The sequence below is a fragment of the Brienomyrus brachyistius genome, chromosome 7 (assembly GCF_023856365.1).
Source record: "Brienomyrus brachyistius isolate T26 chromosome 7, BBRACH_0.4, whole genome shotgun sequence".
In the NCBI taxonomy this organism is placed as follows: Eukaryota; Metazoa; Chordata; class Actinopteri; order Osteoglossiformes; family Mormyridae; genus Brienomyrus; species Brienomyrus brachyistius.
Window position 1 is genome coordinate 19,766,047 of NC_064539.1, and position 27,602 is coordinate 19,793,648.

The 27,602-nt window shown below is 42.1% G+C and overlaps 1 protein-coding gene across 2 annotated transcripts in view; it reads left to right on the forward strand.

Annotated features, from left to right (window-relative positions):
• Positions 1-27,602, forward strand: part of LOC125745615 (WD repeat-containing protein 7) — a 66,450-nt gene that overhangs the window by 33,426 nt on the left and 5,422 nt on the right. For both annotated transcript variants that reach the window (XM_049018618.1, XM_049018619.1), the window contains 7 exons: positions 4,949-5,062; positions 12,872-13,096; positions 19,358-19,544; positions 22,567-22,684; positions 23,331-23,480; positions 23,734-23,816; positions 24,348-24,447. In XM_049018618.1, coding sequence (XP_048874575.1) covers positions 4,949-5,062; positions 12,872-13,096; positions 19,358-19,544; positions 22,567-22,684; positions 23,331-23,480; positions 23,734-23,816; positions 24,348-24,447 — 977 coding nt within the window. The remainder of the gene's footprint in view (positions 1-4,948; positions 5,063-12,871; positions 13,097-19,357; positions 19,545-22,566; positions 22,685-23,330; positions 23,481-23,733; positions 23,817-24,347; positions 24,448-27,602) is intronic.

Below are 27,602 nucleotides of genomic sequence, written 5' to 3' on the forward strand. Positions count from 1 at the left end.
TATATTGCATTCTATAACTTTCCTACAATTTGGATTATAAACCTTGTTTATATATTTTGCATTTAGCTTCCTGAATATTTACGGAATAGTTAAATTAATGTAAAACAATGATGAATATCAGTTGCTTCCCGATTGCTGTTGATTACGTGAAAACGGACTGAACTTATTTTATATTTACAGATTCCTTAAATTGATATGCAGTTTTTGAATATGGATTTTTAATTCATTTTAAGTAAGAATCAGATTATGAATTTGCTTAAAGCAGTTTGCAAAATTCCCTGGAAAATTTGTTAAAAAAAAAAAAAGATTGACCCATTTGATCTCATATCAGTAAATATCCTATTAAACTCAGGACTGAAATGGGCTTAAATACTGTGTTGTGCCCTAAGCCATGATCTGTACAGGTAAAATGTGCTGAATTTGTAAGCCAGTACATCAGCATGTATGTTCTGTAAGTGCTGTATAAGGGCCAGCAGCCTCAATAGCATTTAATTGTTTTTGGTCTTTGCCATGCGAGTGGATTTCCTGGAGCACCCTGTCACACTGCTTCTAGATCAGCGCGCGCTTAGGTAGGGAGGCTACAAGCGAGCGGGCACAGGAGTAATACAATCTCGAGAGAGTAGGTTAACCTTGAATGCTATCAGCATGAATATTCAGTATCTACTACAGTTACAAAAGGGATTCTGTAGCTTTAGAAATGTTCTGCTTCTGATAAAAGAAGAAGAGGATGGAGGATGAAATTTAACATGGATAAATGTAAGGAGCAGGAATATAAAGTGCAGATATTTTACGGGTTCCACTGAAATAAAGGTAGCTGATTATGAGAGAGACCTGGGTGTGTATGTTGAGGCTTCCATGTCCCACTTTCGTTAGTGAGTACTTGACTATACTTTGTTCTCATGTACCTGTATGAGGAGAGGTTAGCTGAGCTGAATCTTTTTAGCCTCGTGCAAAGGAGACTAAGGGGGGGGCATGATCCAGGTATACAAGATTCTAACAGGTCTGGATGCTGTTCAGCCTAATGGCTACTTCAGTATTAATTTAAATACTAGAACTCGTGGCCGTAGGTGGAAATTTGCAGGAGAACATTTCAAAATGAATTTGAGGAAGCACTTCTTTACACAGCGTGTAGTTAGAGTATGGAATAGTCTTCCTGTTAGTGTAGTGCAGGCTAAAACACTGGGTTCCTTTAAATCAGAGCTAGATACGATTTTAACAACTGTGAGCTATTAGTTGCGTTCTCGCCAAACGAGCTTAATGGGCCGAATGGCCTCCTCTCATTTGTAAATTTATGTTCTTATGAGGGTAAGAAATGCCGTTCCATTATTGCACAAATGCACCTTTTTCTTGTTAATTTGTAGTAGTTCTTTGGTTTTTTTTCAGTTCTGCAAAAATTCATCATTGTACTTGTTGTGTAGAAATGAGGATTTCTGCCTTGGGTTACTTCACACCCAGTAAAAGGTTATTTGTCAAATTGAATTATTTTCGTTAATGTGCAAAACTGGATGCCATTGACTAAGCTTCAGTGCGGGGACGCCTCTAGTCCAGTGTTTCCCAGTCTAGTTTTCCCAATGTGGACTGTCTGGCAGGGAGCTGGGAGGGAGCAAAAATGTGGACCGTCTGGCAGGGAGCTGGGAGGGAGCAAAAATGTGGACCGTCTGGCAGGGAGCTGGGAGGGAGCAAAAATGTGGACTGTCTGGCAGGAAGCTGGGAGGGAGCAAAAATGTGGACCGTCTGGGAGGGAGCAAAAATGTGGACCGTCTGGGAGGGAGCAAAAATGTGGACCGTCTGGCAGGGAGCTGGGAGGGAGCAAAAATGTGGACCGTCTGGCAGGGAGCTGGGAGGGAGCAAAAATGTGGACCGTCTGGCAGGGAGCTGGGAGGGAGCAAAAATGTGGAGCAGGTTGGGAAACACCGGTCTAGTCTAACACGCAGATTGGAAGCAAGATGACTGATCTGGTCGAATGGGCTTCATGGAGGAGCTGAGGATCTGCATTCAACCTGCCTGTCTCCCCATCAGCCTCCTGCTTTAATACAGCCCACTTAGGATTCAACAAAAAGGAGACAGGAAGCAGATGTTCAGCTATTTGATCTCATTAAATAGACAGGCAGCTTGCAGGAATTCTTTCTCTTCTCTGGGTGTCCATGCTAAAGGTATAGAGAGCTCTTTCTCCTTTCTGCTGCTCATCTATTCCGGCCACCTGCTTTGGTGGCTTTGCTGTACTCTCCAAGTTATCCTTTTACGTATGCAACTGTAGCAGTTACTGTTAATTGGCCGTTTAATAAATGGGAGAATAATTCCCAGAATATCACCGTTTGATCGCTTTCAGCCTCACGATACAGAAGTGCTACAATAAGCCTGGTCATTAAGTGTATAAAGGACGTTTTTAATTAAAAGCACTAAAACATTTGACATCTGTTATACTGTCCTAATGAGAACCAGAGAGATGATTATGCAGCTGGGAGCAGATATTTTTGCTTCTCCTTCTTACTTATGTCTTTCTTGAGTCTCTTCCTTATTTGTATGCTTGTGCTTCAGTGGGTGTGAGAAAGCATAGTCTATACATGTAATGCCGTCGGGGAACTGGTCTTAGATCGATAAACAGGGTGTGGGGGGAATTAATGCGAGACGGGCAATCCTCTCTCTCAATCATACTGAAAGAGTGAGAGAAAGGAGGGTGGGAGGGAGAAAATGAGACCTGAAAACCAGGCAGAACAAGTGTGTTCTTGTATTTGTCCAGAACTACACACTGCTATACACAGATATGTAACACAGGGGATTAATCTCCAGATTAATCTTCTCCGTAGATCTTTGTGCTCTGTCATTGCAGAGGAGCATCTTTCATTGCACTGAGATGAGCCTGACGCGTTGTCATAGGTACTCTAACCCCAACCCCCCAAGTCACATGACGTGGAAATGGCTCCCATGAGGTGGAAAGAAACCGAGTTTATTGCCTTGAAAGACAAAGCAGAGAGTTTAAGCAGCTTAAGTGAATAGCCAAGCGTCTTTCCAGCTAAGTGCTGACTGAGTCAAGATGTGATTTAAGCCCGTGTAAGAGAAGGTGGAAATTCATAATGGAAAATGAATTGTATTGCTTTTGAAAAAATTACCCTCAAGTTAGACCATCAAGTTACCCTCACATTAAATTTTTTTGCAAGGAATCACTCATGTGCAATAAACAGTAAATTCTTGGTACTGCCTGAGTCACCAAAAGGTGGCTCAGGCAGTAACTTGTAGGTGCTCAAACAGTGACCACCTCCTCAGCTTCTCCAATGCAGTGGAAGCAATCATCCATCCATCCATCCATCCATCCATCCATGCATTTTCTATACTTGCTTGTCATTTGCAGGGATGGTGCACCAGCACTTCACAGTGCACATACACAATATTTGGAAGTAATGATAGACTTCCTAAAAACACATAAATCCAAAAAGCAATGTCTTAAAATCAGTGACCAGCCAACCATAGACTTGGAAGTTCCTTGGAAAACAAGTTAGTACCTCCCTGAAATGGGACTTGATGACCATGGTAACAAAGCCCCAGCGGTGATCCGAAGGAGTGCAGAGTCAGGGTGCTATACAGACATCGTACATAGGACTTCAACTTCGTAACTGTCAGGCATGGCAGAGGAGCTGGAGTATCATATCCAAGGCACCAAACTTCACAGGATGCGACATACCATCAGGTAACTGCAAAGGATTGCACTAAGGTCTGTCTGAATGAGCTCTGATGTCACTCATGTAGCTCAGCACCTCTCCCAGAACCGCCCAACCGCTTCATCGCTGACCTACAAAATTGCACGTTTAGAAAACGATCTTACCTTTTCTTTCTGCCCTAAGACTAACTAGCTTGTCTGTATTGCAGCTCTGAATTATATTTTTAACTGTATTATACGTAACTGTTAAGACAGCTGAAGTAACTGCACCATATTCCCCTCTATATCTCCTTTATCTACATTTCTGCAGTTGTGGGTTTAATGCGAGGTGCAGTGTCTTTGTCTTTGTCTTCTGTTGCTGTGCTGGATTAAATCCGAATTCCACCATTCTGGTCGCACAGTAATAAAATTATAAGATGTTAAATCCTGTATTTGGGAGTTTCTGTGTGTTGGGAGACAATCCCAATGACAGCTTACCCAGTCTCTTTAGCCCCAACGCTTTTAGTCGTTAACCTGTGAAGAATACCGTGGCACAGAAGAACTTTCACCCGGGTAAGATTTACTTGGTCAAAAAAAAAAAAATGAGGTAAAGTCATTTTTCTTTGGATATGTCACTGGTCACTTGTGGGGTTAATTGAAACATTAAAAAATGTGTTCTCTGGGGGACTGCAATTAATCGGTCCGGCCCTGCGTTAAGTAACCCTCAGTTCATGAGATGTATTAGAAAAGAGGCCGGTGGCAGCAGGGCGTTGGAGAAACTCACCCGAGCTCCAAGTGAATTCTCTCTCAATTCTCACTTTTAATGGAGGCTATGCACTTCAAAACGGATGGAACCTTTTGCTCCTGTAGTAACGAGAATGAGGTAGTAATTAATAAAATGTTAAGGTTGTGCTCAGAGATGCATTTATTGTATTTATCTCCCAGATTTGTAACTGGTAGTAATAAATCTTTCTCTTAAAGATCCAAACAGTGTGTCTGTCTATTTTTCCCAAAATCTTCTGAAGAACATCCTTTTATTAATTCCATTTCGGGTGTTGCTGCTTTGTCCGCTAGCGATAATACAGTATGTAAAACAAACGTGGGTTCTGTTTGTGTTGTGAATGTTGCTTTTTAATGCTCCCTTAGTTTTTAATTTATCTGTTTATGCTGGTGGTCTAGGAAGAGCGGTATTTCATTCTTGATTGTACGAAAGTACATGATAAAATGACAATAAAGGATATCTCTTAAATCTTAAAGTGGTGCCCTTTACAATTTCTCTGTTTGCTTGACCTGGCCTGTGTGTTTTTGTTGCAGCTGGAACATCTACGGAAAATATCCAAGCCCCGCCCCCACCAGCTGAGCCCCAGTCTGTGGAAGTAAAGGCACCAGAGGAGGAGCTGGATGCCACTGATGATGACCTCACTACTGGTAGGCCTAAAACAAAAAGAAAATCATCCCCCCCCCCCTTCTCCTTGTTAAAATACAGCGTGGTTGATAGATGGATGGACAACACAAGACAGGAGAGATGTGGATGAGATAGATTAAAAACCATATTTTTACAAGGAATATGTGTAAATATGTCTCCTGTTCTTTTTACTGCTTTTACCTACCACCCCCTGAAAGATTTAATGTCCGGGTTCTGTAAGAATTCAAAACTGACCTTCTGGTTACGCTGAGTGCTGCGCACGGGAAGGTTACTGGGCTTGTTAATGCTCTTTACGAGAGAGTGATTTGTTCGCGGAGCCGTAGATTGCATCCAAGACGCACCGTCATTGGCTTGCCCCTCTTCTATCGATCAGGAAAACCTGTCTCCAGTATCTAATGTGGTTAAGTGTCGTCTTAATCTATCTCAAATGGCCTATTCCTTCTTACAACAAAGGTGCTAAACATTACCAGCTTGTCTCGTCAGAAGAATGATGCCGCTGCTTATCCCATGGGACAAGCTGCCCTCAATAGAAAATGCTTTTTGCTCTCTCTTTCATAAATACGGTTTTCTTGTTTTAAGACCTAGGCTTTAACCTTGTTGCTCATGTAAGCAGTGCCAAGAAGTCATGGTGCCTATGGACTGTCGAATCTAGGAATATAGCATCAGTACGTCACATCTGTGGCTTAGTAGTACAAATTGAGTGAGAGAGAGACAAAAACTTACACGCTAAGCAGGAAATGAGAAAACTGAAGACATTTTTTCTTTTGGCTAAATGCTGTGTTACATGCGTAAGTGGTCCCGGAGGTTTGAGGCAACAATGCTAAGCACTGCACCACTGTGCTACCCCTTATTTATTTATTACAACAATAACAATAAAATGTTGACTTGTAAGCACCTTTTTTTTGGTTTATGCTTGGTACATTTCAGGTTCCAGAAATGCTGCTTTTTCTCCACGCCCCATCGACGTTGCGTATACATCCTGCCGTACCACAAAGAACAAACTGTCTGTGGGGTTCGTAAATGGTTTCTAGGGGTTATGTGGTTTAAGCATCACAATTTAGTTTCTTTGATAAGTTGAAGAACACATTTGTATTTCTTAGGACAAATAAACACACAATTATACCTAAAAAATTATTTTGAACATGGAACCTTGGTAGATAGCTAGATGTACTCTTCCAAAATGTGGATAGTGGTTCTTCTAAAAGGTAGCAGATTTGCTTCCTAGACTATAAAAGTTTGTTGTGAAGTGTATTACCCTTTTTCATGTTATACTCAGCTTTGAGACTGGCTATTAGAGGAATAGCAGAACCGTATCCAGATGCAACAGTCGCAATGATTAAATCCCAATTAAAAGTGGCTTTGATCTGCTGCAGCTCGGGCTTTGAGTTCCCACCACGACGTTGAGTGGCGACAGTGGCCCGTAAGCGCTGCCAGGCCTAGTCTAAGCTCTTTAAAAGGATCCCAGCGGGTAACTTTGTTGCGTGGTTGACTTCTGCTGCATGCCTGATGTAGATCCAGGGAGCCTTCCATCTGTGGGGGGTGACAGATGGTCTTAGCTGGGGTGCACACCCCAGGCATGAGCCCATGGCTAATGGGTGGGCAGGCGCTGCTTCACTGGCCACACCTGTCACCCGCCGCCCAATGAAACGGAAGATCCCCAGGAAAGGCACCATTGCAAATGCTGAAGACTGAATAAAAGTGCCTGCCACTGAAAGATCCTGAAGTGGACATCTTGAACAATGGCTTTTGAGTCAGACTGAGTGCTTCACACTGGCCAAAGACAAATGAGTGAAGGGCTTTTGTCACAACAGCACCTGCTGCACTCTGGGGTTCACAGTTTTCTAATAGAAAGTACTGGATAAATGAGAGTCACAGTTAGGTTAATCATAGTTTAGTTGGTTTATATTCTGCCCATGTTGTATATTCTTGCCTTATTGTATGTATGTGTGAAAATATATTGTTTTAACGGGAGTGTTGACATAGGAGAAAAGGGTCTTGGGTAGGCGCTGTGAAAGTCTATTGTGGTCTAGAGGAAGTGGTCAGTTTAGGTCTCTTTCCAAGAGTACAGGTTGACTCTGGAAATGATACTTGGTTTGGCTGCTATATTTGGTAGATGTAGATCCTATCATGGCCAGCATAGGATATAAGGCAAAGGAACAGCCCCAGGTGGCATTGCCGGCCTATGTAGGGCACTTATTATGGGCAGTTTTCGAGTTCACCTGACTGCATGTGTGTGATCTGCTACCATAAAGAAGAAACTCTCTATGGGGATGTTAAATGGTTTTTCAGGGTCATGTGGTTAAATATCACTATGTAGTTTCTCATCGGAAATCTCCGGCACAAACACGAGGAGATCATACAGATTCCAAATATGCCTCCCCAGCCCTGCAGTGCCAACCTCTGAGCTGACGAGCTAATTCACATGTTACTACCCAAATAAGCACCCATCTGTCTGGGGGATGCAGCACATGGCATGATGTGCTGTGAAAGCGATGGGGACATGCTTATGTGGTAGTATGGGAATACGGTATACTGCGGTATTTTGGCTATTCCACAGTATTTCGAAAGAGAGCAAGGGATGGGGGTGGTTTTAGAAATACTGGAATAATCTTGCTTTTGGAAATACCATCAAAATACTGTGTACCACGGTATAATGTCACGGCAGTATAAGTTTTAGATACCGGCCAAGCCTAGATACATACATACTTTATCAATCCCAAAGGAAATTGTACTGTAGTTTTATGTTTCAAAACTGCATTGTGTCAATATAACCCCCATCAAAGGAGGGAGAAGAAGCTAATTCCATATGGCGGCTTGGGACTCAAACCCCCTGTGCTGGGCACCGACTCTGTGATCACACCTGCATAATTTCTGTAGCTATTTATATGTACAGCACAGAAGCCAGTATATATACACAGAGGTGGAGATTTCAGGTCCACAGAGTACAAATCCAGTCCAAGATTTTGTTTCAACCAACCAGCCGAGTACTCTGACTGTGACTCTTTATACTGAACTGTTTGGTTGAAACAAAATCATGGGCTGGATTTGTACTCTCTGGATGTGAAATCTCCACCTCTGTGTATACAAACATTGAGATTTATAAGTGGCCAGTAGATATTTTCAGAACTGATTCAGATGCCTTTTTTGACTTTGGTTTATGACATTCACAGCCACTTTGTCATGTGCATAGCTAAGGATGAGTCCACCTGAAAATGGGGGGCAGAAGTGAGCATTACGGTCTCTAGTCTTGGACCTGAAGGACAAGGCTCCAGTCCAATTTAATATGCGTATTATTTTTAATATAAAGCACTAGATTAGTCTGAACCGCCACCCATTTATTATTTTAATTTGATGTAATAGATAATATTGCTCAGTGTGGAGAATGCCGGTCATGATATTGTAATTTTAAATTAGGGAAACGTTACCACTCAGGTTGCCCTTTCGTAACCTTCAGATGAATTACCGTTTATTCAAAATTTGATTAAAAATCCTTGTTTGCAGACAGCTTAAAGCCTAATTGATTGGAAGCCTAATAGTGTGTTGGGTATTAAGCGGCAGAGATTATTGATAAATCCATGTGCCAGTGGAGCGTGTTGAAAGTGAAACGCACTGGCTTTGCCTGTGCTCAGCACATCGCTTCACAGAACAGTCCTGGATTGTTAAGTCCTTCACCTCCCAAACTTGACTCCGCTTAGCGACGGCACAGCAAAGTGCCCCTTTTCAAACAGTCTGCAGCGAGCCCAGTGTTGACTAAGCGGTGATTTAAAGCCGGTTTTTCTCTCGGGCACCTGCACCATTCTCAATAGAACTCAATGGCCCAGTGTCCGCCATTGAGAAGTCATGATGGCGAAGGATGTCCCTTTGAATGGACAGCATTCACTGAAGTAGTAATAAGGGCAAGTGCCCCATAAGAACGTCTACGTAAAGAATGCATTACATGTGTTAGCAGTGTAGTTACAAGGAAAAAAACCCACGAACATGGCTTCAGATGTGGAAAAGCGCTTGTGTGTGTTACTCTGCTCACACAAAACCATCACAAAAACCAGTGTGAGATTCCCATCACACTAACACCTTTCCCTTATTTACCAATTTCAGAAATTCACGTAACAGCAGTATAAATATCTAATATCAGCTTTCATTTGCAATATATTAAATGCCTGTTTGTTAAAAATTTCCACTGTTGACATCTAAGCCAGATTCATATTTAAGTATAACGGGAATTGGTTCACTGATAGTAGATTTGTGTGTTTGGGAACGTGCTCCTAGATTAATGCAAGGTCTGTCCGTGTGAGGAGCTTGGCGCTCAGAAATTGGCTTTTGGCGGGAAATCGGCTGTCTGACACCTAAGTGACAGCAGAAAGTGTGCTGATGTTGATCCTACTGGCTCAATGGGCCAGAAGAGGGGAGACAGCTGGAGAATGAGCATGATTAAGTGAGGGACGCGAGTGAAAGTTAGAAACTTTCAACCAGTAAGATGTAAGAGGTACAGAGGTTGATGGGGTGTGGATTCCTTCATCCAATCCACCCATCCATAGTGTTCATATAATAAAGTGTTCAAAAACTTGCATTACTAGATTTTGAGTCTGTTTTAATATACTTTTGTAGTTATACTTTAAAAAAACTGCTTTGCAAATCCCTTCAGAGACTGGAAAAAATCTGCCTGTTAGAATGTCTGTGTATTTTCCCCTCAAGCTAATCTCACCTTAGATTTTAATAGTGGAATTCAACCATGAGACTCCGAAATGTTAATGTGTTAAGTTGTAGTTTAATAGTGCATAATCCCACTCTTCTTAATCATAATTACTGCTGCGTGTCGAGCAAAATGTATATTGGTTTTCATTTTTAATTTGTTAGTTTTTGTACTATTTATTCCTTTCTGTAAATTTAAAGTGTTTACTAAAGTCGGGACAATTAAATGCATGCGCTCTTTTGTATAACCAGACTTCGAGAACTTTCTACCTACCTTTTATTTTTCATACAACTTGACAAAAAGTCTATCTATATATCAGAATAGACGATGGTAATGCAAATTGAAAGCTGTATCTATACTTGTGTTTCATTGACCAGGTCATGACTTTTACTGAAATATTGCAGGGTGAGATTTTTTTTTCCTGCCCTTAATGATTTTTAATTTTTTTTTGGTCTTGCATATAGCACCCAATCTCCCCCCCCTCTTGTTTTTACATGGTTTGGTCTGGTCCATTTTGGGATTATTAATTTTCAGGCTTTCATTGGATGATCAGCTCCCTTGTCAGGAAATGGATCTTCGTGTCCGTCTTTAGCAATGACTGAACACTGCTGTACCAGTGCAGGAAATGGGAATTTGCCAGTGGATTGATGAAAGTGCAGAAGCAGGGATTTTGGTTATTACCGTTTTCCTTTTTTTTTTAAAAAATTCTTCCTCGTTTTAAAGGGTTAATGCAGTCGCACAGAGCGGAGTGATGTATGAACATCCATAGGTACTTGACAGAGGGAAGAGGAAACAAAGGATCAGCATGTGTACAGTACAGTTTGAAAGGTGCCTGTCTCACTAAAACCTTATCAAGTGTTTAAGAAACACGGCTAACTCCAACAGATCCAAATAAATTTTACAAATCGCACGCAGAGAAGCTTGTTTCTGCTGCACTTTGATTTGATTTGATTTTAATCCATATTTCTAAATCCCTGTGTGCAATAAATTTGGGAGAAATCAGCAGAATGTTCTTGTGGTTAAGTATAATATGAAATATATTGGATTGGTGACCTATGATGAAATGTTATCATTAGCTTGGTTTTGCCCTTCTCAGAGCTTACCGCAACTAGGGCAGTAACGGCCAAAAAAAACACTTTTTCAGTTTAGGTTTGACTGCTGTAATTAATGTGCTTTCTGCTACATATCCGATAGCTTGTATCCCAGCTAGTTTCTTTTAGCCATTGCGTCCAGCTAATTTAAAATGAAGAGATTAATCTTTTCTTCCCAAGAATATGTTGGTGGTGACAGCCCATCCATTAACAATATAACTAAAGACAAAGCTGTCGGTGAGCAGGTAAATAAAAGTGTTTCCTAGATTGGTTGTGGGTGTTTTGAGTGGCAGGCTTTGTAATGTAGAACTGGCAGGGAAACACGACTGTGACTATGTAATAAATGTGTAATGAAAGACTGGAAAAGTAAGGAGCCATTTGTATTTTTGGCCGCACCTTCTATATGTGTGTGTGTGTGTGTGTGTTTAACTTTGGCACAGTATATACATGACTGGGCTGTTCTCCAAAATGAGGAATCATATATGTTATATTCCAAAAACTCTTTCAACAGTAAGGAAAAACAGTAATTTTAAAGTGGTTTCATCAAACTAGATATTGGTATCAATGTGGCATTTTCAAAGACAATCTTCACTGAAACAGTTGGTCTCTCTCTTGCTCAATAAACCAATTAATTCTTGCTATGATTATCTGACTGGGCTGCACATTAGACTCTTGCTGACTATCAGTGTTTGTCAATCAGTGTCGCATCTAGTTAGCTAGAAGCTGACAGGAAAAAGCTACGCTTGACCTTTCTTATAACCCCACATATGGTCCCAGCATCTCCTGTACTTTAGCAACACTGCATACAAGATGGACCAACCACTGGTGTTCGGTTTCCTGTTGGACGTGTGCACATGGTCCTGTCCCGCGCCTGCCGGCTCGACAGTCAGTCTGGGAGGCTCGACTCGGCCCTGGGGCTATTGATCGGGCCCCCAGTGGCCCTGTTCCTCCAGCTGCCTCACTGGCTCCTCTCAGTGCCTGTCCTGTGCAATAGAGCGGAAATCCATAATCGGCTCGGTGCTCACCCAGGCAAGAAACCAAGTGAAATGCTATCAACCAATCTTCAATCCATGGAGCGTTGCCTATTTGTCTTGGTTGGGGAATGTCATGCCGGCTCTCATTCCCATTGACGGACTGTGGAGTTAGAGAGTAATCAGCATGCTTCAGATCAACAAGCAGTAAGATACAGGATACGTGTTTTTATCTTATTGAATGAAACCCAACTTCGCAAACAAACAAGGTGCATTAATCGGAGTGTTATGCGATGAATTTGCAAACATAAAGTGGGTAATGTCACTAAGTAAACATTAAACGTTTCATTTCACTTGTAAATGATGCTTAACTAAATGGTCTCTCTAGCAATCCTTTGACAGGTCAACATGGGAAGACTCTCAACCTTAATTGCAGAATTTGGGTTTAAATAGTTTTTATTCTTAGTGTACCATTTAATGGTTTTGATTTCTTTTGGAAGTATGTTAATGTTTTTTTTCTTAGATGTGCAATTATCTGCTGCTGCTAAAATTGTCCGTATTACAACAAAACAAGATCTTCCTTGCTTTATGATGGTTTGAATTTGTATACGTTTCAACTTTACGATTCAGTACTTTGAACGATGGCAGCATTTACTCAATCATGCGTCCAGTTCCTGTAGCCATCTTGACCAAAACATCTCATAGAGATTAATGTCATGTCATAGTGTTTTTTTCTCTGTGTTTAACCAAATTTTTCTAAGCCCTTAATATCTGTTAAATGCCCAATTGTATCATATTCATATTCGACTTACGGTATTTCCACATTTCGATTGGTTCATCGGACCCTAACCCCCCCCCCCCCCCCCATAAGTGGGGAAGCGTCTATATATTCTAGAAATGTTAATATGAACAGCTTGTATGAATATGAAAGTTCCAGAAACTGAAATCCTAGTTTGACGACTTATAGAAGATGCATCCAGGGCCTGTAAGGTACCATAGCGCCCTGAATCCCTGCTGAGGTTTGCTGTGATAAGCATCGGCTGCTTTTTATTTCCATAGGCTGCCTCAGCAACCTGCCACCAAACGCTAAGAAGATTTCCAACTCCTACGAAGAGCGACGCAAACAGGCCACAGCCATCGTTCTGCTTGGAGTCATCGGTGCTGAGTTTGGGGCGGAAATCGAGCCCCCCAAACTGCTGTCTAGGGCCCGTACCACTACCCAGGCTCCTGACGGGTTCGGCCTGACCACCGGGGGGTCCAATTACTCTCTCGCCAGGCATACATGTGAGTGTCCACTATTGAAGGGAGTGGGGTCTTTTGGGATTTATAGTTTTGCACCAGCTGCCTTGGTTTCATAGGAAAATAACTGTCAATATTGATCCTATTCAGGGGTACTCTGAAGACTTTTTTGTTTTAGAAGAATTGAATTATAGTACTGAATTGCAGTGTTTCCAATGCATTCTTGTCTTTATTTTCTCTTTAGTCCATGGGGAACACAATGAAGAGAAACTAACCTTTTATCAATCCAAAGGATGCTATATTTTCTTTTTTCACAGAATCGTGAGTGGTCTGTGTTTGTAGAGCAGTAAGTGCTGAACAAGTTGAGATGCGAAGCTGTGTATTTATGAGCAAAATGAAACTGGCAGTCAAAAAGCTTCACTGAATGGCAAAGCATCTCCTCAGAAATACTTAAACTGCAACCATGAGTACTTGAGACAATGAAGTAAACTTCAAATTGGGTACTCATCTGACCTGGCTCTTTCAATTTCAATTGAATTCAGTTTTATTTGTATAGCGCATTTTCACATTACATTGTGTCAAAGCGCTTCACATTATTCCAGCCCAAAGCCCCCAGTAAGGAAGCCAGCGATGACAGTGGCAAGGAAAGACGTCCTAGTAGGAAGAAACCTTGGGAGGAACTAGGGGCCAGCCAAGGAAGTCAAGTGAACAAGATGATAACATCCTAATTTACACTCCAAATTGGGGCGGTTCAGCCCAAAACTGAAAAACATTGTTTCAGTCCCATTATACTTAAGAGAAGACTGACATTTCAACAACCAGTATCTCCAAAACTCCCAGCAGAACCACCTAGCGCTGAAACACATCTTACTGTGGGTGAGCAGCCACTTTAAATAATCCTGCGTGGCATTAATGCAGATTAGCTGCTTGTTGCACAGCCTCCAATTTAATCATTTAAATGAGTTCAGTCTATATTGGCTTACATGTGTGTACAGCAGGAAGTTCTTTACATAATGTGCCTCGCTTGTCAAGTAGCAGTGCCAGTCGAGAACCTTAAATCTGCAAATCGCACAGCATGGTGCCTTGAAGCAGGAAGCTGGATTTAATTTATGTCTGAATCTCGTTAATGCAGAAAAGGCAGCCCAGCCTTTGGCTCACCTGCCGAATGAACTTGTTGCCTTTTAACCTCATAAAAGACCTGGGAAGCTTCTCCTCGGTTTAGCATGTAACTCATAAGTGGCCTGCTGCCTCCTGCCAGTGTAAAGCCTTGGATCTGATCAGAATTGTAGCACTAAAGAGAAGGTATATAAAATACCCAGGTCATTTTGAACAATAGTGCAGCTTGCTGGTCTTTAGCGTAGCATGTGACAAATGAGATGTGCTGTTCAGTTTTTATTATTATTATTATTATTATTATTATTATTATTATTATTGGTTTCTGTCGGGGGCGGCATGGTGGTGCAGTGTGTTACCTCACACTTCTGGGACCTGGGTTCGAGTCTCCGCCTGAGTCACATGTGTGCGGAGTTTCCATGTTCTCCCCATGTCCTCGTGGTCTCCCCACAGCCCAAAGACATGCTGAGACTAATTAGGGGGCCCATAGGTGTGCATGTGTGCGTGAATGGTGTGTGAGCGTGCCCTGCGATGGGCTGGCCCCCCATCCTGGGTTGTTCCCTGGCTTGTGCCCATTGCTTCCGGCATAGGCTCCGGACCCCCCGTGACCCAGCAGGATAAGCGGGTTGGAAAATGGATGGATGGATGGATGATGTCTGTCGTGGCAGCGTTGTCTGAAAAGCTGCTGATGCTTGATCTGTCACAGCCAGACAGGCCTGCAGACTGAGATAGATCCTGAGGTCAGAACGTGGAACCGCCTCACGCTTCATCCTCTCTGAGCAGAGCAACTTGCCTGCACCGTTGGTCCATAGATTTGCCCAGTAGGATGAATAAATGCCACGAAGGCTATCAACAGATGTACCCACCATGCTAAGCCATACTCTGTAGCTAGCCAGGGGGAACCTGTAAGCTAGAATAAAAATTGGTGGACTTGGAGAACTGCTCCCCTTATAGAATTTTACAAAACCACACAAAAGCCTGCTAGCTGATATACATTTCAGCTGATTGTTATTAGTGATGCTGAGTGCTTTATGCCTAAGGACAATCAGGACCAAAACATCTGCTCCAAGTATTTCCACAGTAGATTACTCTGATTTTCATCCATTGGCTGAGTATAGGTAATGGGTCAGTAGGGACTTTATGTGGTTTTGTATTTACATTCCTGTCTACAAATATATCATCGTTGTTCAGGTCATCGGTCTAAATATTTAATGATTAGGCGAAAGTATTGGAATTGAATTGAATGCAGGAGATTGTGACCCAGTTGTTCATATGTTCTGCCAGAAATGATTATATGTGAACAATCTAGTAAAATCAGCCTTTGTTCACAAAGCAGAAATGCAGTCAGTGGCCCTTATTTATATAACGTAAATTTGGATGCATGTACAACATTGAACTCCAGAACTTTACTTGTTCTGATATCTGTTCATAACTTGCCAAAATGTTTGGTCCTTCAAAGGGATTCATCCAGCTGAGCGTGATGTATCTCTGAAGTGTCTATTCAGGGAAAAAGTAAGCCAGTGGAAAACTAGAATTACTGCTGAAAGTAATTTTTCAATTCAGCAGCGAGTGCACTGTGCAGGGTCTATAATGAAGCTAATGTGAAACGTGTCACAGTAAAATGTTTTAAATAATGTTTTCTCCTTTTTCTGGACAGTCAGCTGTTTTCAGGGGTGGACTGTTTTCGCCACATTATGGGACACATTGAGCAGTGCTACCCACTGGTCAGATTTTTTTCCTTCATATGTTGGTCATTCAGGGCATCCATGACAGAAAACACCCGTCCCTGCTGGGCGAAAAGTGTGTGTATGCATGCACAAAGTGTCTCTCCCTTTCTTTTTTTGTTTGATAGAATTTTAATTTTGCTTTCATTCTCCAGAATATAATTTGTATGCAATGTAAGCAAAATATAAACTGAGGTTTTGAAAAAATTGAAATAAGTTTTGAGCTTACATTTACTTTCAGATTACCCATTTTCATTGCATTTTTTATTATTTTTTTTTTTTTTTTAAATGGTTTATCAACTGCATTTTGATATTGATTATCACGGGAAAAAAACTGTCAGAAAAACAGTTTTTGATATTTGGAACATAAATGTCTTCAGTGACATGTTAATATCTCAATTGTCTGATTGTATTGCTGCAGGTAAAATTGGCCATTTTTGCTAGCTTTTTATATGTGGCAAGATAAAGACAGGTTACTGAAGGTGTTTAATACTGTGATTTCATTAATACATGGAATTGTGAAGCCCTATTATGAACAACAGCCTAGTTTACAGAACTTGCTATTTTCTTTAGAAATGAGTAAGTCGCATTAAATTTTTGCGTGCAATTTTTGATCAGCAAGGTGCTTTTCCTTGTCTCTTTCCCAGCATGCAGCAGGTGAGCTCCTTAGACACCCAAAGAATCTTTAATTAGCAAGGCAGCTCCATTAAAACAACTGCCCCATGTTACGTACCTGCCCCGTATGTCTGCGGCGTAGTTACAGTAAGAAGCCAATGAGGGTTAATCTCTCTGAAGCCTAAGAACAAGTGCATCCTTTTCACTCTGCCCTTTGTGTCCTCGTAGCTGCTTTAACAGGCAGCTGCTTGATTACCGCTGGTGCAGCCCAGCTCTTCAGTCCGTGATCGGCTGCACGTGGCACGTTATTTTTGGAGCAGGTAGCGATGTTTCGCGAAGCTTCTTGCGGCATTTTTGCAGATGCTTTCATTTGTGTGTGACCGGTCTAAGCCAAGCCCATTCTGTGCTGCAGTGATACTGTGTGAGGTGGTGGCAGTGACGCTACAGTTGTCTGGTTTCTGTAGATACTGCTTAAAAGAGATGAGGTACAAATTAATGCATCAGGCTAGTCCAGCCTACAGAAGATTAGTTTCTTTCCACTTCATTAATTTTGCTTCATTCTGTGGCGAAACGACCCGAAAGAATGACTCGTAATCAAATTTTATTTACCATAACCTATTCCATTGAGAGCAGTAACTGTGATATAATATTAAAATTCATTCATTCCTTTTTACATAATACGATATAGAACAGGAGTGGCCAATCTTATTCGCAAAGGGCCGGTGTGTATGCAGGTTTTCACTGCAACTCCCTAATTAGGTCACTAATTAGAGGACTGATTGGCTGAGGAGTCCTCACACCTGGGTTTGAACAGCTGCCCTAAAGGTTACCCCAAAACCCTGCATACACACTGGACCTTTGCGGATAAGATTGGCCACCCCTGATATAGAATACAGTGAAGAGCTGTACGTAATCTGCTATGAGAATCCCAATTATGCTGAATTTTCATTTTTTAACAGAACGTTTTGTCCAAAATGACATTCAGGCTACTGCAGATATAGTGCATTAACTGCCAAAGAACTTTAACACCAACACACATCATTTCTACATTTCCTGCTTTATTATTTCATCTCTGTGACTTTTCCAGTTTTTTTGGTCCCAAAAAACCCTTTCTCCTCCATAGCACCATCTTGCACGCATTCAGCAGTCTCATCAGTGGAGGGGTCGGTTCCACTGTCAGCCATAAATGCCTGCTTTATGACATTTCCTCTGCCACATTTCACAGATGATGTGTGATGCTTTGGACCATAAACAGTTCCTTTGTCCCCCAACACTGTCCATCACTCTTGTATAGGTCGTTCTTTATCTGGTCGTAAAAACCTTACTGGGGTATTTTTTTTAGTAAAATCTGACTGAACGGTCTCTTTTAGTGTTTGCCTGTTGTCCTGTAGCCCTCTGTTTTGCAGCGGCCTGCCTTAGAAATACCAACCTAAAATTAAGTTAATGAACTGTTTTTGTAAACATTTGAAACAAGCTGCACGGCGGTTTGACAGTGTGTGGTTCAGCAGGTAGTCCTGTGACATCACACCTGCATGATTGTGGGGTAAATCCTCGGGGGGGGTTTCGTATTTATTAGGTAAGTTGGTGCCGCTTTACTGCCTAGTATATGATTATGTGGTGGTGTGTGTACTCTGGGACAAACTTCCCATCCGGGGTGCTCCAGCTTTACTCTATGGGCTTCCTAGTAAATGTCCCAGACTTGCCAGGACCTTGAAACTGCATTGGATTGGAGTAAAATGGATAGTTCATTGGTTGGATGACCCTATACACCAAGTTTTGTTTAATAAGCAGAACCATAACATAACCATCTAACTGTTTGCTCTACATATACGCACATTCCTTAATGACCTGCTTTGGTGACGTTAACTTGCCGACTTTTAGAAAAGAAGTATGAACAGCAGACTTTGAAATTATTGTAAATGTTAACCATACAAAATTTACTGTTCGGACACATTACTCCGTGTACAGAGGGATATAGACCACAAGTGTCCGTTTAAGTGAATCATCCCCATCCCAACCGTCATTTAGTGGGTATTGTCACAGCTCAGCCTGTCACCTGCTTGACAGTGGAGTATAACTTTAAGATCTGCAGATTTGGCCTGATTCCATTCAGCACTGTTCCTCCAAGGTCATTTACCGTTTAACTGGGAGCCTTTATTGCTTTAACTAACAACTCATTAGCTTAGCTGATGTTTTGTCAATATTAATTCATTCCTTTAGTTAAGTTAAGTCTTAAACAAAAATGTCTGTGCTGAGGAACTGACCAAAGCACCCTACCTTGACCAGCCTCCTCCAAGGACTGTGTAAAAATTTACTCATCACTGTAGTTCCCCATTTGTAATAAGTTTACAGAAGGAAATATTGCTAAGGAAGACACTGCATGTGAAAATACACCCATTTCACAGACCTGCTGAACTTTAAAGCATTGTTGCATTTTTCTTTTATCCTAACTTTATCCTAAAAGAGTTTTCGCTAAACTGCTCCTTTTAGTACAGTTATTATTTTACTACAAATCAAATATAAATATCAGAGCGCAAAACATGCGCAAATCTTTCTAAAGGCAGGAGTAAATTAAATATTTTGGGGTGAGCTTTTTATTAATGTGGCACAGTGATTTCTGAAGTCCCTGTTTACCTGCTTGTTGCTCTATTCAGATTTTCAGTTGATCCAAGTGATATTTCAAAATGGAAATGCTATCAGACCATTAAGTACTTCTCTTTGTAATTCTTGAACCAGCAAATGAACGAATGGGTGAACTAACAAATGAGCGAACTAACAAAACAAGCGAACGAACGACCGGGCAAACGAACAAACGAACAAAATCCTGCATGTGTATTTGTTCATTTCCCTACAGGCAAAGCGTTGACATTCCTGCTGCTGCAGCCCCCCAGCCCCAAACTGCCTCCCTACAGCACCATCCGCCGCACAGCCATAGACTTGATTGGCCGCGGTTTCACGGTGTGGGAGCCGTACATGGACGTGTCTGCGGTGCTCATGGGCCTCCTGGAGCTGTGCGCCGATGCGGAGAAGCAGCTGTCCAAGTGAGTCACCCCCATGTCCCTCAACAGGGAACGCCCTAATCCTAACCCTTGGTAGCTTGTAGCCGCAAGATAAGTGCGTGAACATATATGCAGTGTAAGAATAAAGCAGGGTTTGTCATCTGACTTCACCCCACCTCTCCAGTATATTTGTTTTTCCCGCTATGGCCAGGCAGCACCAATTGATTGTGCTTGCATAGTTATACAAGGGAGATAATGTTACCTTCAGGTGAAATTAAGTCACATTAATCTAATTAGATGAGTCTGCAACTGCAGTCATCCTGCAAAATCAGTTTTTTTTTTTTTTTTTTTTTTTATCAGTAGCGGTTTAATTATAATGATTCTAAAATGTGTTGGTATGTGCTTCCAATTGGCAGTACATTACACTAAAATATTATATGCTATATACAGTATGTGTCGTTGATTTTCTTTCTTGAATTTATCTGCTATCAACATGCCCTGTAAAGGCTGCTGTCTGATACCCTCAGTGATGAAACTCACTGAAGGCCTAATGTGATTTTAGAGCATTTATATCATGTAATGATGTCTGCCTTTGCTGTACGTCTTGGCAATTTCGAAGCGCAAACGAGGCCCATCACTCTCTCCGCTAACCTTCAAGAAACAACCGCAAAAATAAGGTTACTTTGGACGGCCAAGACGGTCGGTGAAAAACGCGGCCAGTCTGACCCAGTCATTAACATGAAATCCTGTCCGAACAAATTTATTATGAGTACAAATATGTCTGGCTTTCAGTGTAGCATGTGCTAATTATGTTTAGTATTTAATGGTGGTAATTTGTCAGAGGTAATTATTGTAAAGAATAGTTGGAAGGGAAACCTATGAGTAACCTTAGTGCGTCTTAACGAAATAAAGCAAACAAGGCCGGAGACTGATGCCCGGGAAGCTAGTCTGACATAACTTTCCGTCTGCTCTTACATCTCCACATGATGTATTTCTGACAGTCATCTCCCACTGGCCTTGTCAGACATTTCGTTGATGTATTTCATTGATGAATCCAGGTTTAAATAATGATTTTAAGTGTCTCTGATATTGATGTTTTTGTCTCCATTTTAATAGTATTTCAGGTGCATTTGGATTCTACGCTTTTTTCTGCCTGAAGAGCATATAAGACACTGTAGAACATAGATAAAACTTCCGATATTATTGTAGTGATACAGACCTTGCAGCTTAAGGTTCTTTGTGGCAAGGAAGCTAGGAAATAAGCCAACACATTAGACCACATTAAGGACAAAATACCTGTGTAATGTATTGTTGATAAATTCATATCAGTCTTGATTATGACTGTTTCACATGATTGATTTTATGTAAGAGAATAAGTGCATGGACTGTTGTTATGGGCATGTGGTTGTGGGAATGGGTGATACCATATTTGAGTGTATTTTAAGTTCATCTTTAAGTGCAGGTACAAGTGTGAGCAGGAGCTACACAACATCTCGCAAACAAAGCAAGATCCTAATAAGATTATATTTCAGATCAGCAAAAATACAATCTGAAAAACATTCAGGGAGCATGGAGTGGCAGGGGCTGGTCCAGATACTCCTGGAACAGATGGGTTTTCTCAAAGGTGTGGGAAGCTGATGACGATAATACTGGTGTAGCACTTCAGCGGTGATCATACAATGCAGACACTGTTAGAACACTTTCAGTGTCCAGATGTCCATCCTCCAATAGTTGAGATTTCTATCACGCCTCAGAAGTGCAGAATATCACTAGTGTTCTCCTGGCTAATAGTGAAATGTCTTCCATGGTGCGGTGAAAAAATGGTGTATGTATACTTGTCCATTTCTCCTTATAACTCCAACTGCTTCATAATAGAGTTAGTGGATGGTGCTTTTCACAGAAGTTCACAGGTTGGAGGATCAGTTTTTCCTCTGTAGACACTGTACTGTCACTGTACTGTCACTGTACTGTCACTCTTGCCATCTGCTTTGGGTCGTTATCATGCTGAAAGGTAAACTGAACTTACTGAAAGAAAACCTACAGAAGAATCTGCCTAAATTTGGCACCATATATCCTCACAAGTGCTCCAGTGTTGGAAGAGAAAAGACCCATAAACACACATGCCTCTGTCGCACATGCATGGGAGGAGGGGGTGTTTGACTGATGTGCCATGAGCTGTGTTTGCTGGGCATAATTCAAAATGTAATTGGCTTTATCAGGCCGCAAGCCCCTTTTCCAAATGGCTGCAGAATCCCCTTGAGTGTCGTTTCGCCTGCCTTAAACGAGCCTCGGTCAGGCTTTCTTTGAGTCAGGGTTTTCTTTTTAGCGGCCTCTCCCAGTTCCCAGATTTGTAGCTCTGTGTATCATTGAAACATGTACAAATTGAAAATATTGCCACATATTCAGTTAAGGTAAAACAGGTACAAAGTGCGTCTTAATGTGGCCATTTCGCATCATAGATATGCATATATAAATGTATCAGTTCCTCATATCTTTTGGTAGGTTTGTATTATACTTTGACTGGCACATTCACTGATTTTTTAAAAAGAACTACATGGACTTTATGTACTGTATATCTGCAGTTGTAGCAAACTGTGCAGTTCTGATACGGTATATGGTTGTTTTTAGCGTAGCATCAGTAGAGTTTGCATTGACCTTGACAAAACTGGATGCCTAAGTTGCATCACTATGCTGATGTGCTGCTGCTTTGCTTTGGTGGCATGTCAAAATTTTCTTTCCAAACATAGCTTACTCACAAAGGCACAATACCAGCCTTTCCAGTGGCTCGGACGGCACGTATTCCTCCTGCCCATGAGTAATTTGTTAACGAGCGTATTTTTTTGTATCTTGGACAGATGGACAAACTGCTTTCGATTTCCACGCTTGATTGTTGAACGCCCGTCGTCAGTGGGCCATCCAAGCCCCAAATTGTCCCGCATTGCTGGGAGTCTATTATTCTGCACCCATCTGAGTGATCCCATTGATGGTGGGCTCATATTAAATCTGTGTCGAATCCTTTCACTCTTGTTTTTTATACCGTTTTCTTTCTCCTTCTCCTGCTTAGCATCACAATGGGGCTGCCCCTCAGCCCTGCCGCGGATTCGGCACGCTCCGCCCGCCACGCTCTCTCACTCATCGCCACTGCACGACCACCAGCTTTCATAACAACCATCGCCAGGGAGGTGAGCCCCCCCCCTCCTGGACGGTCCCCTCTGCATTTGCCTGGAAGGACCCCATCGGCTCTTGTGTACCTCCCAAGACGCAGCCCTTATAGTCTTTTCCTCGCATATATATCTGAAAATCGAAGCTGGAAAACAGGGCAAATCACTCTAGCAGCATTTGAAGCCGATCTCCGTAGGCGGAGCCCGAATCGAGGCACTGTGTTTCATCTCCAGTTTTGTTTGTCATAAACACAAATATAAACTGGACAACTGTGCAGTGAAATGCTTTTCTAAGATTGTGCTCAAAAGGAAATGTGTAAGATTAAATAAGACAATAATAATAAAGATAAAATGACTGCAAAATAAGACAAGTTGAGTACAATTATATCAGTAGTTGTAAAATGAAGATGTGCAACGAAAGTGTAGGATAGAATATAATGATGTGGTTGGATGTAGGGGTCCTTGCTCAGTATGTGATTTAGCTAAACGAAGATACTGATACACAGGCAAACAGTTTGTAAATTTTCATGTGTAGATGGATAGATAATTGTATGCATGTGGAAATTGAAGGGGAAATATTACGGTTTAGAAAGAAAAACAAAAATTCTATTTTTCGTTATGATACTGATTATTCAGTTTTCATATGATGTCCGCATGTGTCCCACAGGTCCACAGACACACAGCCCTGCAGGCCAACACTCAGTCCCAGCAAAACGTCCACACCACCACATTGGCACGGGGCAAGACCGAGATCTTGCGCGTCCTGGATATTCTCATTGAGAAAATGCCCACAGACATTGTGGACCTTTTGGTGGAGGTAAGGCTGCTAGAATTCACACTTTCCTGCACAGATATAGCCACAAATTTCCTCAGTAATACATATTTCAATTTTGGGGTCTTCCAGACCAGACGTGGTATTCCATATCCACACATGACTTTATCAGCCATTTTGTTTAATAACATGTACTTTCATTTTTTATAGTGTGGTTGATTTGCGGAGAAAGCTGCATTGTCAGTGTTCATGCTCCTCTGATAGATTTGCTTTAATGACCCTTGCTTTACCTTTCAAGGTAATGGATATTATCATGTACTGCATCGAAGGATCTCTTGTCAAGAAGAAAGGCCTGCAGGAATGCTTTCCCGCCATTTGTCGGTAAGTCTTCCACAGCAGACTTGTATGGCTCCACTGCTCAAGGCAAACCTCATTACAACTTCTGGCAGGTTTACTGTCCAAATGATACATGTGTTAATATATGTTAAACTCACTATGAAAGAGGCGCAGACATTTTTACGAAGGTTTTTTTTTTTGACACATTTAACAATGTTTAAGTCCAAGTGACTAGGCTTGGGAGGTATCGAATTTTTTACTCTATCGACATTATGTACCACATACCATAATATACCAACGCTCCTCTACTTATGAACGAGAAATGTTCCGGACAGCCGCTCGCAACTTGAAATGTTCTTAAGTCCTTATTCAACATCATTTTAAGGGCATACGCAAGTACTAAGAACTAGGATGCTGGGAGTACGCACGCTACGCTGCTGTGCGGTGGGAGTAACTTGCCTAGTGCAAGTTAACATTTCAGAGATATGTGCTTATGTTACGTCAGCTTACATGTTTGAATTGCTGTAGCCAATCCAGTGGGATTGTGAGAGCAAATGGGCGTATTTCGTCACACAGGTTCTACATGGTGGGTTACTGTGACCGCAGTCACAGGATTGCAGTGGGTGCACGGCAGGGATCGGTGGCTCTCTATGACGTCCGCACGGGAAAGTGTCAGGTATGTGTCGCTCAACACGATGTAGGAATGTCCCTCTGCAGATCTTTGATGATTATTCAGTTATTACTGTGCTGATTATAGTACAAAAAAAATCTCGCTGCTATTTGGTGTTTTTCAAATGAATAATTTGTCTGGATGTTTGCAAAATAGCAGTTGCAAATTAATACTAATGTTTATTTTGCTTCGAACCCCGGGCTAGTGTTTGTTATGAAGCCGTGGTGTTGGGGGCCTTTAGTGTGGGAACACAGATTAATCCAAAGTAGCAGATCATTTAAGTATGTAACCGCTGTGCGCTTGACATGAATCACCAATGCGTCACCAGTGATTTCATTGTCATGTGGGATGTCTTGTTGATGCTTTCAGAGAGTTTAGGAATTCATATACATCTCTTTTTACATTTACATTTACAGTATTTGGCAGACGCCCTTAGCCAGAGCGATTTACATAAGTGCTTTAAGACGCTGCGATGATTTTTTTCCGATACTAGCTCAATAAGGACCATCTGAATACCATCTGTCTGAATACTCTGTTGAGAAAGTGCAACAATTTTTTTTTCCTTTTTTTTTCTTTTTTCGTACACACACACACACACACACACAAGGAAAAGAGCTGAGTAAGAATACAGAGTACTACTTCAGGTATTTCTGAAAAAGGAAAGTTTTCAGTTGTTGCTTGAAGACAGCCAAGGATTTAGCTGTTCGGACATCAAGGGGGAGTTCATTCCACCAACTAGGTGCCAGGACAGAGAAGAACCGAGATGTGTCTCGTCCTTGTGGCTTGAGGGGTGGTGGGACCAGTCGAGCAGTGCTGGAGGATCGGAGAGATTGGGGTGCAGTACGGGGTGTGATGAGGTCTTTTAGATAGGATGGTGCCAGACCATTTTTGGCTTTGTATGCGAGCATCAGTGTTTTGAATTTGATGTGGGCAGCTACAGGAAGCCAGTGGAGAGAGCGTAGCAAAGGAGTGGTATGGGAGAACTTGGGAAGGTTGAAAACAAGTCGAGCAGCTGCATTCTGAATCAGTTGGAGGGGACAGATGGCGCGCAGTGGTAAACCCACTAGAAGCGAGTTGCAGTAGTCAAGGTGTGAGATGACGAGGGACTGGATGAGTATCTGAGTAGCCTGAGTGGAAAGAAATGGACGTATCCTCCTGATGTTAAAGAGGAGAAACCGACAAGAGCGAGAAAGACTGGCTATATGTGAGGAAAAGGACAACCAATCATCCATGGTAACTCCAAGGTTGCGAGCAGAACCCGAAGGACGGATCAGGGAGTTGTCAAAGGAGATCGCAAGGTCCTGGAGGGGGGATGAGTCAGCCGGGATGTCAAGCAGTTCGGTTTTACTAGTGTTGAGTTTTAGCTGGTGAGCGGTCATCCAAGATGAGATGTCTACCAAGCATGCAGAGATCTTAGTGGAGACATGAGTGTCTGAGGGAGGGAAGGAAAGGATGAGTTGAGTGTCATCGGCATAGCAGTGGTAGGAGAAGCCATGTGAGGATATAACCTCTCCAAGAGATTTAGTGTAGAGGGAGAATAAGAGAGGGCCAAGAACCGAGCCCTGAGGGACACCGGTGAAAAGACAACGTGGGGTAGATGTGGATCCATTCCATGTCACTTGGTATGTTCGGCCTTCTAAGTAGGAAGTAAGCCAGCGCCATGCCAAGTCACCAATGCCAAGACTCCTAAGGATGGACAGAAGAGTCTTGTGGTTGACTGTGTCAAATGCTGCTGATAGGTCAAGGAGGATGAGGACAGATGACAGTGCTTGGGTGATGTAAAAACTATGTTCTCTTCTGATACAAGATGTTACTGGTTATTTTCAAAGTTATTCATAGCTGCCTGGACACCTATATTTTTACAGCCTTCGCAGCTTGACCCTATTCTTGTGTAGTAAATAACACATGGCATATGAGTTTATTGCATTGCAGGGTTGATGTAGCTCTTTGTTGCTGCACACTATCCCTCCGCTCTCCTCTCTTACAAAGAGTCAGAATGCCTGTAGGGATGAAAGGCGACGCACCTGACCTCCTGGGGACATGAGAAAGCGAGGGAGAGAGAGAAGGAGCTTCATGGGGTGACTCCCATCCGCTCTTAATAATACTGTAAATGTTTAGGGATGAAACACAGATGCAAATGGCAGGACCAAGAACAGGACAGCATGACACAGGGATAGTAGGGTGGAACTGGCGACTGTATTTGGGAGTGGCGACCGGTTTATCAAAAAGGAGAGGAGTGAAAACGGAGCAGCATACGGAAACGCACAGGAATATAAACCAATGGGTGTTAAGGCGGCAACCCAGAGCGCAGGATCAAGCCTAGATGATGACGATGATGATGATGATGATGAGCAGGAGATTTGTACAGCACTTTTCCAAAGCCCACCATCAGTTAGGGGATAACACCTGACCTGACCTCTGCCCACCGGGGAGTGTTCATGTGCCCCCCCATCTTAGAGGAGTTCGGTAGATATTTTTTTAGATGTGGTTTGGTAATGCAGCTTTCAAGGGCTGTCATCTTCATGCTATACCAACTAAAATGCAAAATTGAATGTCTGGAGGTGGGGTTTCGTAGGTTTGGAAGCGTAAGGATCATGCTGGCATCTCAGAGGGCTACAGTATGTATATATAAAACCGGAAGGTTATTTATGTTATGGAAACAAACATACTGGACATGTTGAAAAATGAACATGCCAACTGGGTTTCTCTTTCTTTTCTGCAGTAAACTGTACATTGCACTCAGCCATTATAAATAGAGCTACATATAGGTCACAGCTGTGCAGTGAGGTATAGTGTTACCTGTAGGTGAGCTATTCTCATAGCGTCACATAAAATTAGCTGGTGCGGGGCCCTGCAGACCTTCCTGCTCTGGCCAGTGAGCCGCCGAACCTCCACTTGAAGAGCATTGGCCCTCAGGCTCGTCTGTTCACAACAGTGATCCATATTGACAAATGGAGTTTTTTTTGTTAGATTTGTGTGTTCCTTTGTACCCATTGTGTTCCTCATTCTGAAACAGCTGTAAAGTATCCACGTATTAAACAAACATTTGTCTAGCTTCCCACTTAATTTCATTGTTGCAGTTGGGTATGGCGGTGATTATTCAAGAACCTCTAAATGAACAGAGGTTGAATTCCAAGCAGTCAAAAGTATGTACCTGGGTG